The 14,737-nt window shown below is 39.1% G+C and overlaps 1 protein-coding gene across 8 annotated transcripts in view; it reads right to left on the bottom strand.

Annotated features, from left to right (window-relative positions):
• LOC105564713 (afadin) overlaps positions 1-14,737 on the bottom strand; it is a 53,693-nt gene that overhangs the window by 12,292 nt on the left and 26,664 nt on the right. For 7 of the 8 annotated variants that reach the window (XM_012017315.1, XM_012017316.1, XM_012017314.1 and 4 more), the window contains 11 exons: positions 5,409-5,505; positions 4,907-5,201; positions 4,172-4,290; positions 3,357-3,620; positions 2,460-2,739; positions 1,582-2,238; positions 1,221-1,469; positions 914-1,054; positions 762-827; positions 345-418; positions 144-262 (listed from right to left, as the gene is read on the bottom strand). In XM_012017315.1, coding sequence (XP_011872705.1) covers positions 144-262; positions 345-418; positions 762-827; positions 914-1,054; positions 1,221-1,469; positions 1,582-2,238; positions 2,460-2,739; positions 3,357-3,620; positions 4,172-4,290; positions 4,907-5,201; positions 5,409-5,505 — 2,361 coding nt within the window. The remainder of the gene's footprint in view (positions 1-143; positions 263-344; positions 419-761; positions 828-913; positions 1,055-1,220; positions 1,470-1,581; positions 2,239-2,459; positions 2,740-3,356; positions 3,621-4,171; positions 4,291-4,906; positions 5,202-5,408; positions 5,506-14,737) is intronic. The other variant, XM_012017317.1, reaches the window with a different exon arrangement.

Raw genomic sequence — 14,737 nt, 5'->3', positions numbered from 1 at the left:
TATTCTTTTTGCGAGCTTTATTAATTAAAAACTAATTAGATAGAACCTAATTGCAAGATCTCCATTATCTTTTTCTTGCTCCGAAGGCTTTATTAACTCTGCAAATTATTTTATTCGTTATTGTTATTAATCTTCGAACTTACCTCTTGTCATCACAGGAGAAGGTTGAGATAATAACGTTGCAAGTCCGTGATATATAGCGCCCTGTTTTGCGACTTCCAATGTCACGATCGGACCGGTACGCACAAGATACTCGGCGGCCCTGCGAACCAATTTTAATGATAAAATATTTTAAACATTGTTAAGGAATTTATCAAACTCATATTAAATAAAGCTTATCGTACTTTTCCTGCGTAATCCCGACCAAACTTTGTCCGTCTACCTTGAGTAGTTGATCGCCCGCCGTTAATCTACCATCCTAGAAGCAGATATATAAAAGTAAGTTTGCTTGCTTAGTAACGCATGGAAAATTTTTATCTTTAACTTGCTTATGTAGATTTAAGTTCTGATTTCATAATAATCACAATTCTTCTCAATTTTATTTATTGTTAAAATTGTCTTGTTACTTTTTATTTCAAAGAAAAAATATATCTGATCATATTCAATTAAAACTTGTCACATTCTAAAAATGCTATTCTAAGCAAAATATTATTTAATAATAATTTATATGTATTGAATATTATTACACACTTCACACAATTTTAATATCATTAAAAAATGTAGAAATGTAGAATATTTTCAAGTAAATGACGATTACTTACAGCGTCAGCGGCTCCGCCAGCAACAACGCTTTTGATATAGATACCTAATCGGTCCTGTCCTGCGCCCTATGCGTACAGAATTAAAATTGCAGATGTCATGTAATCACATTATATAATAAATAAGAATGGGCAGGTTTAAATAAGATATACACCTTTGCTGCAACGATGCTTAAGCCCATGCCGTTGGTACTCTTGTGCAATTTAATAACATGTATCTCAGGTTGAGCCTGGTTTTGATTGATGTGACCGATGTAGCCACCCGATCTGTTACTCATTGCGCTGGGACTACGCAACTGCAAGAAATAAAAAAAAAACTGTACCAAAATATTTTTCCATAATTATTAATTAAATTGGAAAGGTCTGACACATATAAAGACGATAGGCGCTACAATTTGCTAATTCATTTTCATATTAAAAACTATGCGAAGATTTGTGAAGTTATAAAAATTTGCAGCTTACATTGTTGTGATGATCTATCATATAAATAGTCCAATAGCCACTACTGGTGGGTTGAGCCGCCATTCGACACAGACCGTCTCGTTGTAGAGGTGCCAGAAATTCTGCTAGTCCTGGCGGAACGCCTCTTATTACTTCGCAGCTGTAACCATCCTCGGGAAGTAATAATGCCAATCCTAGGACAGGTTCTTCTTCTAATCTTATTTCACGGCCATCTGCACGTGCAAGTGTATCCGCGACACTCTCTGCTACCTACAAGTTACGAAGAACAGGGACATCATGTAAATATATATATATTTTTTCTTTGTAAAATGACATTTTATGTCAGCAAAATACAGATTATAGTATTTTTAAATGTACTCACTCTCACCACGTTCTCAATCAATTCGGCAGGTAGCCTCGGCTCATCCGCAGCCGGTTGATATTTCTGTAGTAACGCCCTCACTTGCAGTGAATTCAATTTAAAGCAGGTCGAACTTAGTGTGGCCAACTCCTCGGCATTATATTTGGGAGCCTGTAGTAGATGTGTCGCCTGCATGATCGTCGCCAAATGGCATTGACTCGCGAGTTCCAAGCCTTGCCTCTCGGCCCAGGTCTCCAGTGCGTTCAGCCTCGCTTTGAGTCTGCGTCCGAACCACCTGACGCATAGATTTCCGTTCGAGACGAGGGTGTTGAAGGCTGTCGCGTTGATCGCGTGAAACAGGTGACTGAACAGCTGTATCGTCAACGCGGCATTCACCCGGCATCGTCGCAGTAAGGCCATCGTGTTTGAGAAGATCTGCAGCACCCCAGCCTCCTTTGCCGGCTCATCTGCATCCGCCATGAATTGTGTCATTGCCGGCGTGAGTTCTAACGTGACGCAGCGCACCAGCGAGCCGAAGGCTGTATGCACCGCGTCCGCCAGGATGTCTTGCGCCCGTGTGGAAAATGCACCCACGTGCCGGTCACTTTTCAACATGTGTAGCAGCTCGGAGCCGTTCGCCAACCAGAAGGCCAACGACGAAGCGTCCATGTAACGTTCCTGGAAACATGATTTTCTTCCAGACTGCTATTCACATATATTATAATATAGATAATCGCTTGTGCCACGGTTATATTTTCTCAAATATCTGAACTAGGATACTTTTTTTAAAAATATGTTCATTGAAATAGTTGAGGAATATTCCAAAGTTTACATATGAGCCATTTCCAAATCGTTTTATTAATCGAAACAGAAGGATAAAATAATTCGCATTCAAATACCTGGATAACACGTTGGATCATGGTAGCGACATTCGCCAACATGACGGTAAGTCGATGCGCTCTTTCCGTGGGCTGCAATTCTGGTCTGTAGTGGGTGCTGGCGCGATATCTCGCGCTGAGATAGAGGGTATAAGTTGGCGCCAACTTGAAATGTGGCGCCGAGGGCTCTACATCGGTGATGACTGCGTGGAGGAACGTCTCCTCTGTCTCCTCGAGGAACTCCAAGACAGCTGGCAGGATCGGATCCGTGCCTCGCGGTTGCCGATCGTATTGTGAGAGCCTGCCAATAATCGATAGGCATTAATTTCCCCCCTTTCGCTTCAGCTATTCGAACTTTCAAGTCTTCCTTTTCAAAAGTAAATGTTATTAATATTTCGAGAAGTTTGACAACATAAATTTATACAACATTGTACATTTCCATTAAACATGAATAATTCTACGAATATATTCATAATACATAGTAAGGGTTAAAGGTGTATATTCTACTATGCCCTGTGCTACTCTAAAAAATGCTTAATAACGTATAATATAATAATTGTGCATTCGAGAAACCGAAAAAAAACTTGTCTAAATCGGCAAGCCGTATATAAAGCTGTTAAAAGAATTTCAGAGAAGCTTCTAAATCGCAAAAAATAATGAAATTACATCAAGCATACTAAGTCGTTTTATAAAAAATTAGTAGAATTTTCACATCGTAACTATTCGCGATAAAGGTTTCATAATAAGGATCTTTGCATTATAATCAGGACTCTCTCTCTCTCTCTCTCTCTCTCTCTCTCTCTCTCTCTCTCTCTCTCTCTCTCTGTTACAAATGCGACTCTGTAACTCTCCAAATATCTTTTTTCCACTAGATGAAGTGTCATAAACCGTTCCAGAGTCATCGGTCTGGTTTGCTACCTGTTGCCGTCCCTGCTGCTGCTCAGACTTGCGGTCTCCACGTTTCCGTCCAGGTCGAATGTGGTCTCGTAATTGTGCGTAGGCTCCGGCGGGTGCGTGGGACTACGTGGACTACGAACTGCGGCGACAGCGGACTTGGAGGGGCTCGACGGGGCCGCTCGCTCCTGGGCCTGGCCCGGGATCTGGCCACCGCCGTTCAGCGTTCCAGATCCCGGATGAAACTTCTCCGAGCTGACGTCCTGACTGGTCGCGTCCGGCGAGCGTCTATCATTTGCGCGGGTGCGAAGCGAACATCACAACGGTAAAGCAAACGTAAAGCGATATCGAGCAAAATAAACGTAAATGGTAAAGTAAAAAAGTAACAAAGAAAAACCGTGAAATGCGTTTCAATAATACAATCTCCGTCGAGAGTGTGGAAGATCTTTAATAAAGTATTATATTGACTAGACATTTCTATCAAAAAGATTCTTTTAATCTCGTCTCTTTTTTCTCATTTGGTAAAGAGATTTGTACTGTGCTACTCAATTTACGAATTCTAACATTTGTCGAAAGTGCTGTATACTTTCGCAACCAGTGCGTTAATGAAGGACTTTACTATTCAGGTAACTAATAAAAATCTATATACATGACATTTTTTAATTCACTAAGATAATTATAACGAGCTGAACTATTGTTATAAGTGCGTTCACATAGAGATACATGAAGGAGATACATGTACTGACTAAATTGCAACGAACGTGCAACATTCGTGCGGCACGCCTATTCTCACCTGAGCGCAACGACGAGGGAAAAGAATACGTGTTTCTCCAACTTACCGGTCGTAAGCGTAGTCGATCTGTTTGTTGGAGTCCTGTCTCTGCCTAATGCGCTCTTCCGGCGCAGGGTCGATGAATCGAAAGGTGTGCATTCTGCCGAACTTGATGATAGCTCCATTCTGCAAGCGTAAAACGTTGAAGGTTATTATTCGCTCTTCAAATCAACGCGTATACAAAATTAAATATTAATCTTTCTGTACTCGTTGCGACCCAGGATTAAAAAGAGCAATCAAAAGTTTTTGAGTCACAGTCTTATGAGTACCAGTCAGCTCTATAACACACTGGAGTGAGTGGTCCTATCGTTTCCTACACGGAGAGAATTTTTTTTAAATTTAAAACTATGTATTCGTGGGACAACATGGCATTTTGAAGAACTGTATGAGTTTTCTGAAATTTTACTATACATTCTACTAGTCAAATGTATGGCAAACTTTCCAAAACCTCTCATACAGTTCTTCTAAATGCCGTGTTGTCCCACGATTAAGTACATGATTCAGGGTAAATTTTAACAGAAAGTTTTCTCCGTGTATTGTTCTCGATGTCGCCGAGAGTGAGATAGAAAATCGTCAAAACCAATCAAATAATAAAGAAAGAGACAGAGATTCACCCAACAGCACCTCCCCTCCTCTCTCTCGGCGACATCGAGAACAATAGGACCACTCACTCCATTATGTTATAGAGCTCACTGACAAGTACAAAACGTATCCCGACTACGAAAGCGGAAGAGAGACGCACCTGCAGAATGGTTGTCTGGTGTATCCTCTGATTGTTGACGTATGTGTGCGCGTCTCTGGAACACGGCGTGAGGGTCACGATGTTCTCGGTGAAGGCTATGACGCAATGCCTGGGCATCACCGTCGGTCCCGGCAGCGTCAGCGTCTGTGCTTGCACCGCTTGCGGTCCTATCGGTCTCTCCGACCCGACCTCCGTGACATTTGGCTGCAATCGGTGTCGCACACCGGCACCGTTCGGGATATCGCTGCCGTCAGGATTAAGTTCCAGCAGGAACGGTAGCCTCTCGTCCTCGTACCTGTACGAAGGCGAACGAATAGCTTTCTTCTATCAAAAACGCTTAAACGTTGAACAATTGAAAAAAATTAAAGGTCGGGACAGGACAGCGGAGCGTCGCCGAAGTGCGAGCAATTAATGGTGGGCTGAACATTTGTCAGATAATCCGAGGATAGCAGGGCAATGTCTGATGTCCCTTGCAAAACAATTTCCTCCGAAACTGGCGTACCTGTGATCCAGCTCGTTCCACTTTCCGGCTGGTTTCTTTTTACGTTTCCGCGGCATGTAATCCGCGGGCCTCCTTCTCACGTGAAACATAATGGAACCTGCAAAAAGAACGCGCGCCGTAAGATTTTATTCGAGCATACACCAACGGAGGACAAACTGGTCTGTGTATATGTAAATGTATATGCCTATATATTCTAACAGTAATATTGTATAAATTATAAATTTATAAGAACAAACAAGAGGGTGCATCTCGAGGGGGAAAAATGATTACATAACATGAACACGTGATTATAATAAATTATAGATTCACACACAAATTGTTACAGGTCGTGTACTACTCTAAATTCGTTTCAGTTCCGTAAAATGTTTGCCATGGGGAACCCGGCTACGAAAACGCGAAACGAAATCTTTCTGGATGGCGATTTCTGGTCGGATTAGTCTTCCACCTAGTTTTCTTTCCGTCACTATTCCGTTCTAGCATTTCTTTCTCCGTCGGTATGCATCCTTATACTACAATTTATAATACATTTCATACAATACTGAAGAGTACAAGTCATAAAGATTATAATATGAATACATTTATATACAATAACTTGCTGGAGAACAATAAAAATCTTAAGAATCGACGTACACACAGAATTTTCTAAAGAATCTTTGAATTCTCCTCACGAGAATTTTCTCTTAAAATTTACCCTGAAAATCGTGTAATCGCGGGACAACTTGAAGAACTTTACGAGTTTTCTTAAATTTTACCTAAATTTTATAAAATGTAGAAAATCAATAAACGACAAAACTGGCAAATTCTAATTGAAGACATTTATTCCGGCAAATGTTACAATACCTCAGCCTGAATTTGAACTTGGACCACCTCCTTACATTCTAGACTGCTCTCTTTAATTAGAATTTGCCAGTTGTGTCGTTTATTAATTTCCACATTAAATACATTTACTGGCGACAATAAGGCCCGGTTTTCCATTTTCTGGCCATATGTTAACCAGAGATTAGTCGACTCTCTGTCTCTTCTGATGAAAAAATGAAAACCGGGCGCCAAGTCTTTATTCATTTTATAAAATGTATGGTAAAAATTCATAAAATTCTTCGAAATGCCGCGCTGTCTCACGATTTTCAGGATAAATTTTAAGAGAAAATCTTCTCCGTGCTGAAATTGACGAGGGATATGAAAAAAAAATTAAGAAACCAGAGAATTCACCAGTAAATAAAAGTAGATAACGGGCGCAATGAGGGGCATCAGAGATCTTATCGGGGCAGTTCTGGGAAACGCCGAAGGGTGAGAGCGGTCGACAGAAAGGGAAATAAAAAGGGGGGGAGGTGGGGGAGGCCGCCTCCATCGGCATCGTATGAGCGTTCCGTCGTTGATTTAAAGATGCGTGGCGTATAAATAATCGCGCATGAGAAGCTTCGCGGTAAATCGTCGAATTAGTATGATGGGCTAGATAGGGATCGTGCATTTTTCTCGGCGTTACAGCACTGCCGCGCGTATCCTACGTGCGACGCACGTGTGCGTGCACCAGAGCCGCGTACGGTGGCTTCTCACGGAAGAAAACGGAAAGGGAGAATGACTCTCGGCTTCGGGTCAGCGCGCCGCACAGTCATTGCACCCGCCGTCGCCCGGCGTTTTCATCACGTTTTTCCCTCGTCCTCGCTTCTGCAAACGGCGCCGCTTCGTGCTTTCGGCGCCGATCCCGTCGAGTATTATAACATTAACGATCCAAAAAAATTGGCTTCTTCCCTTACCCGGGAAAGAAAATATTCCTCGTAGCTCATAGAGCACGCATGTCTGAAAGACATCTTTAAGTCGTCCTTTAGATATGTATGGGCCTGAGCAGAATGGCTGTCTTGTACTCTTAAAACGTAAGACAGTTATTGTGCGTTACTTCAAGACAAAGGCTCAAAACATAAAACATTGTCTTAAGGCTGTCTTAAAGGTATAACATAGCCATTTTGCTCAGGCCCTAAGTCTAAAAGACGACTTAAAGATGTCTTAGGCCCGGTTTCACCAAGCGCCGCTTAATTTTAATCTTGGTTTAATTCATGTCTGTCTCTTTCTAGAGTAACAGTTAGAAAGAGACAAAGAGCGAATTAAGCTAAGCTTAAAGTTCAGCAACGTTGGTGAAACCGGACCTTAAAGATGTATTTTAGGGCCTGAGCAGAATGGCTGTCTTGTACTCTTAAAACATAAGACAGTTATTGTGCGTTACCTCAAGACAAAGGCTCGAAATATAAAACATTGTCTTAAGGCTGTCTTAAGAGTATAAGACATCCTTAAGACAATGTTTTACATCTTAAGCATTTGTCTTGAGATAACGCACAATAATTGTCTTATGTCTTAAGAGTACAAGACAGCCAGTCTGCTCAGGCCGTTAGATGCCCTATCACGTTGCAATTTTCAGAAAAAGAAATATGTTTGAAGTTGTAAAAATAGTACTTTTTACTTTTCACCTGCGCGTATAGTTACAACTGTAACGAACGATATATTGCAAAAGTTTTATACCATCTAGAATTATTTATTCCCCGTAGTTTTCTCTTGTATACGTTTCACCGAATGCAATCTCTCCGAATACAAGATGCTGTATCACGTCGCAAGTTTAAGGGGAAAAAAAATGTGTTTGTGAAGTTGCAAAAATAGTACTTTTTACTTTCTACCTGCGCGTATAACTACAACTGTAACGAACGACACACGAAAAGAAAAGTGTAGCTGCCGTAGCTAAGAACTGCATGCGGCAACTAAATTTCTAAAGTTGTAAAATATGGACAGCTAATGTTTAGTTGTGATAACTAAATATTTTGCTACTGTGCCTATGGCACTAGGTGCAACAGCAAACCGTTTGCTGTGGTTCAGAAATTTGTAGTTGTGGCAGCAAAATGTTTTTAGCAAACCATGATTAGCTACGGCAGCGAACGTTTTTTCAGTGCACATTGCAAAAGTCTTGTACCATCTAGAATTATTTTTGGCCGTCGAAAGAAAATGTATTGCTTATTTATTGTAATTGATTGTAAAAACTAATATTTAAAAGAACGTCTAAAATTATTCGTATTGCTAGAACTTGCAGCACTCAAAATTTGTTGCAAGGAGTAACGTTAGGAAACTATTCGTCACGGTATCAGAAATTTTAAATTGTTGACGAATCGTCGAGTTTAACAGTCTCGATGGTCCCGAGGGATCTTCAAGTTCCGAGGCGCATAAATAAGCGTTCGATGTTCGAGAAAGTGATAGAGAATCAGCGAGATTCGCCGAACAATCTACGATTTTCAAGACAATCGGTTCGCAATCAAACTTCAATTCGTTTGAACATTGTCCAGTCTCAGACCCAAATTTGCTTAAATTGCAAATCCAAAGGATTAAAATTCTGAGTAAAAGCACACGCGCCACTCACCTAACATCACCTCCGCCTTGCCGCTCCGGCGTGGCTTGAACGACCAAAGTCCGATCATGTAACACTCCTCGATCGACGATTCACGAATGGCATGAATATATAATCGCGAGATTTCTATTCGAATTAATTAGAACGAATACTCCGACAGTTTTGTAAGTGACACGTTGCACGTTTCGCGTCTATCCGTATAAAACGGTCGCAAAAAATACACCTTTCTATAACACGAGTTCTTTCACTTCTTCATTTCGAACCTTGTACATTCGATTAATTTAATATAACAAGAATAATAATTCGAAAGCAGATATGTCAACACCAGTTGAAAAATTAAGAAATATATAGTTAAGTGTGGAATCGACTTTACTGGCAAACTCTTTACTCTGAGGTAGTTTTACAACGTTTCGGCCAGTAATACTGGTCCTCTTCGGGTGACGAACTTACATAAGTGCCCGCAAATGTCTACAGGGACAAAAGAAACTTCGTGTAAGCTAAGGTGTATGGTTAACAATTAATGTAAAGGTTAACATTAAAAAGTTCTTTATGTATATATAATAAGCTAAAAAACGTAGAGATAAAAAGAAAAGAAGAAAACTTACAAGGTTTGTCGAGATAAAATATGTGAAATAATGTCAAAGATTAAAAATCGTCGTTGTACATTGTGTTTAGTCGTCGGAGTCAGAGCACAGAATAGACAGTAAGTGACAGGAGACAAGCGCGAAAGTCATAGGAGAAACAAGTAAATAAATATGGGTAGGGGTGTAGATATTAAGTTATTCTAATGATCCTATCGTATATTGAGTTGAGATTATCCGTGTCTCTTTGCAAGTTGATGGTGTTGTCTAAATGTTTTTTTAAGAACATCTCGGCGATCTCTCTCTTTCTGAAATGTGGTTTGCGGGCACTTATGTAAGTTCGTCACCTGAAGAGGACCAGTATTACTGGCCGAAACGTTGTAAAACTACCTCAGAACAAAGAGTTTGCCAGTAAAGTCGATTCCACACTTAACTAAACAAGAATAATAATCGACGTACGATTTTATTTCGAATTTCCTATTATTGTTGATTATATCTAATAATATTTAATTTCTTTTCATTGTTGTACATTGCACTTTTATTATTATTAATAGTTACACGTCATCTTTGTGGGGCGAAATGTTTATTAATATGTCAGGTTTTGGTGAGAAATTAACAGCGAAGTGTTTATACTGCGCGAAGAACCTATTAAACATTCACAAGTGAAATGTTTATAAGCGACGTACGAAGTGTTGTAAAAATTCATATCACTCAGTATCAAAGTCGCGTTATAAAGCGATAAGCGGGAAAACAATTGACTTAATAGGCCAATTTTACCGAGAACATCGCGAATAAGTACATGTTTCATGCCGATTTTCCCAGAAGGCTACATTCATTAATCGATCAGCGTGTATTCCTACCAAAGCGCTATGAAATATCCTTATAAAATACAAAGTTCTGGGAACGACACAAAACAACTTCGTCACGTGTCAGTGAAATGCGCTTCTTGCAATTTGTACATAGCTTCAAACTTTTCTGTTCACGCGGTAGTAAATGCCAACGTGACATTGCAATGCGAAAGATTTGGCATGCGGCGTTATAAACGCAGCTAGGCTCGCATACACGCATAAACGGTACGCAATAACCAAGAATCAAATAAATGGGAAATAGCTCGATATATCTGACCGATAATCTGGAATTTTTGAAAAAGACAAACTCTTTATAACGCGTTATAAATCTTAAACGTTTTCAACCACATTTCATTCACCCTCGCGATTCTCGTCGCCGATAAAAACCAATCGATTAAGCTTCCAATTCATCTTTTGCCGAGGAACAATTCAATTAGGACGAAACGTTATCCCGGTGAGAATCATTTGCTTGAATTGTCATCATTCGTCGTTTTAGTTACGGCATTATAAACGCAGCTAACTCGCATACACGATACACAATAAGCAGGAGTTGAATAAACGAAAATAGTTCGATATATTTGACCGGTGATCTGAAATTTTTGAAAAAGACTAAAAACCTTTATATCGTGTTATAAATCTTACACGTCTTCAATCACGTTTCATTCACCCCCTCGCGATTCTCGTCGCCGATAAAAACCAATCGATTGAGCTTCCAATCGATCCTTTGCCGAGGAACAATTCAATTAAGACGAAACGTTATCCCGATGAAAATACAATTTGCTTAAATTTTTATCATTGGTCGTTTTAGTCACTTGCGTACAATTTATCATTTAATAAATTCTTCACGCGACATACTATTTTTATCGAATTGATTAACAAATTGTACTTTTTTTAACATGGAAGTTTTAATCGCATAAGAAGCACAACACAAACAAGAGACGCGTAATGCGTGAAGAAGAATGTTAGAACCCAGCGAGATTAAAGATAACGTAATTAAGTAATGCGTTTCACACATGCGCGCGCGCGAACACACACACGCGCACATTATTAAAAATTGATCAATTATACTTTTAATTTGTATATACGCGCGGAGATATTAATAAACATTTGGAAACTCCGTTTAAAAAACCACAATTAATTTTCGTAGACGTTAATCGTCGTCAAGCACCTTCGATAAAATCATCGCGCACTCTATGAGAGGATTAATAGCTTCCGCCTCTTACTTCATCGTAAGCAGGTCGTTTATAAACGCAACCGAAAAATGCTAATTGTCCGCAGGTAATTATTCGCGTCACGTGAAACGCAAAAGCGAAAGCGTAACACCTTTAATGTCCATGGCGCGCAGGACGATACTCTACGCGGCTCGCCCGTTAAAACAACACTGGTGTGTAACTTCTTGTTACTTTCTGTCCCGTACAACACACAGGTGTATATAGAAGCAAGAATAGAGTGCACACGTGAGACCGGCGCAAGCGTGCTGACGAGTGTCCCTTGCACTATACGGAACTATACCTTCATTTATTCGCTGCGAAATTATTTATCAGCTTTCGCATTAAATCGGGCGGGATTCATACGACGGTTAATTTTTAATGGAAAATAGGAACGAGGGAAAAAATGCTCAAGGAAGATGTATGCTTATAATTAGCGTTGGATCGTATATACATAGAAGCACATTCATGCGAGGGTTTTCATTCTTTACCGAGAGAAAGAAAGAAACTAATTCTTTTTTTTTCGTTAATCAGCAGGCAACAACTCCTCTCTTACTGGACTCGCTAAATTACTAGTCTACGATTAAACTTCGTCATTTTCTCTCGGCCCGCTCTTTGATGTTCCAGGCTAGAGAGGCGTTCTTTGAACGACGAAGTATTCCACGCAATTCTGATATGGTCCTGTTTACGAATTTGTAAAATTTCTAATGTTGTATACTATAATTTTATGGTGAGACAAATGAAAATCCGTTTCCACCTTTCAATTAAACAAAGAACCAATACGTTGACGTTGAACCGTGATCAATTATCATCTCGTAAAATGTTATCAAATAATAGCTTGTACTGTCAATAGAGGAGTCTCCTGTTATGAGATAGGATCCTAATATGCACGGAGAATTTTTTTCTAAAAATTTAAAGAATGTAATCGCGGGACAACATGGCACTTCCGAGGATTTTATGAGGGTTTTTTGAAATTTCACCATACATTCTACTAGTAAAATGTATACTAGGTAAAATGAGGGCCTGAGCAGAATGGCCGTCTTATATTTTTAAGTCACAAAACAGGTATTGTGCGTTACTTTAAGACAACGATGTAAAACATAAAACATTGTCGCAAGAGTACAAGACAGCCATTCTGCTCAGGCCCTTACTAGTGAAATGTATGGTAAAATTTAAAAAAAAAACTCTCGTAAAGGTCTTCGAAGTGCCATGGTTGTTCCACGATTACATGATTTTCGGGGTAAATTTTAAGAGAAAATTCTCTCCGTGTGAGACAGAGGGATTTTTGTTAAACTAATAGGCATCATCGGTTGATTCCACCGTGAATTTATTGCGCTTGGAGCGAAATCTGTTTAGTGGAAAATTTATTGTTAGATCGTGTAGTCGTTGCGAAAAAAAGATTGAATTTAGCAGTTGAAAACCTGCTGTCTCGTATTAAAAACCTATAATAGAAGACTTTTCTTTATTCTAGTCATTAAGAAAAGATTTATTCATTTTATAAGAATTCCGTGGAGTTCTAGACTTTGTTATCGGAAGACTTGTTGAGAATGGAAAGCACTCTTAGAAATGTTTTCCGTTCGTATCGATCCGTATCCAATTTTCACGACGATTTCGACAAAATGGGACTCAAAATAGTACGCGATTCTTCAGATCTAAAGATTAGTCTATTTATAAACGGTCTATCCAGCAATTCCTGTATTAATGTATTAAAAAATACCCTTGAAGTGAGATTTATACGTGGGTTTGAAAGTTCTCGGAATGAAATTATAAATGGCCATCGGACACAGACGTCATACGTTGAGTGGAAATTTTCAACCCTTCTATAAACATGTAAAGCTTCAATTCGTTCCATCAAATAGATTCCTTTTTTCTTTCTTTTTACGGATCTTCGAACGAACGTGTCTGCGTGATTTTCGAAAAGTGAATAAAACTTAAGTATCCATGAATTAAGGTTTGTTGTCGCATTCTCCGTATTCGTCTGACTTACAATTAGCTCTGTCGGACTTTCACCTATTCTCACGGTTGAAGAAATATCTCGCTGGGAAGAGGTGTTCATCGAGCGAAGAAGTGAAAGAGACAGTTGGCGGATATTTTGCATCATTAGACAAATCGGAGTTTCGTAATGGGAGGCTGACCTTGGAGCTCGCAGGTGGCTCGAGTGCATTGGTTTAAAGGGGGATACGTTGAAAAATAAAAATGATTATAAGAGGATATAAATTGTTTTTTCATTTCATTTCAAGAACTTTTCAAATGGCCGCCATACACATGTGTACAGACGGCTCCGATACGTTGAATAAGTTGAATTAGATGCCAAATACGAGTTCCTCTGGCCTTCTCCTTTTTGTACTTGCACACAGTAACAAGATGTGGATTTAGCTACAATTTTAATAATCACACGGTTGTTTGAGATAATACATTTTTTAGTTAGTAAAATTAATTTTTCAGTTTGAACTAAGAATTTGCGCCTTTCTAAACAGTTTAAAGGAAAAAAAATTGGCAATTAGTTGAAAAATAAAAATGATTATAAGAGGATATAAATTGTTTTTTCATTTCATTTCAAGAACTTTTCAAATGGCCGCCATACACATGTGTACAGACGGCTCCGATACGTTGAATAAGTTGAATTAGATGCCAAATACGAGTTCCTCTGGCCTTCTCCTTTTTGTACTTGCACACAGTAACAAGATGTGGATTTAGCTACAATTTTAATAATCACACGGTTGTTTGAGATAATACATTTTTTAGTTAGTAAAATTAATTTTTCAGTTTGAACTAAGAATTTGCGCCTTTCTAAACAGTTTAAAGGAAAAAAAATTGGCAATTAGTCGTTTAAAAATCAGTCACCTTTTTCTGTAGAACACAAACGTAACATGTGATTTCGAAATTGCAATCAGTTTGAGAAATTCCTAAAAAATTCATTCTGTAAAAGTCGAGAAACGTTATCGCATTACTTAATTCCTAAATCTTCGGAGAAGTTATGATCCCGTGAGAAAATATTTGGATAAAACTTTCACAGAAATTATACATTTAAGAAGTCATTAAAGCGTGATAAACGAACCACAGACTGACGGGTCTCCGAGATTCTTTATCCTAAATCATTTACAAGAATAAATTAACGACCAACAAGCTGATACAATATAAGAAGTTAGTTAAAATTATTAGCTCGCAAGCTGACCGTTAATTTATTCTTCTAACTTTGCTACAACCAGTGCTTTCCTTTCTTAAATTTAAATCATCTGGCAGTCGCGAGGCGTCTTTCAAAACACAATCTCGAAATTCTCATTAATTACAAAATTTAATATCTCTAAAA

Source organism: Vollenhovia emeryi, unplaced genomic scaffold (genome assembly GCF_000949405.1).
Source record: "Vollenhovia emeryi isolate VEMERY1.0 unplaced genomic scaffold, V.emery_V1.0 DF939160.1, whole genome shotgun sequence".
Classification (NCBI taxonomy): Eukaryota; Metazoa; Arthropoda; class Insecta; order Hymenoptera; family Formicidae; genus Vollenhovia; species Vollenhovia emeryi.
The sequence above is the reverse complement of the archived record's forward strand: the minus strand, read 5'-3'. Positions and strand labels throughout refer to the sequence as shown.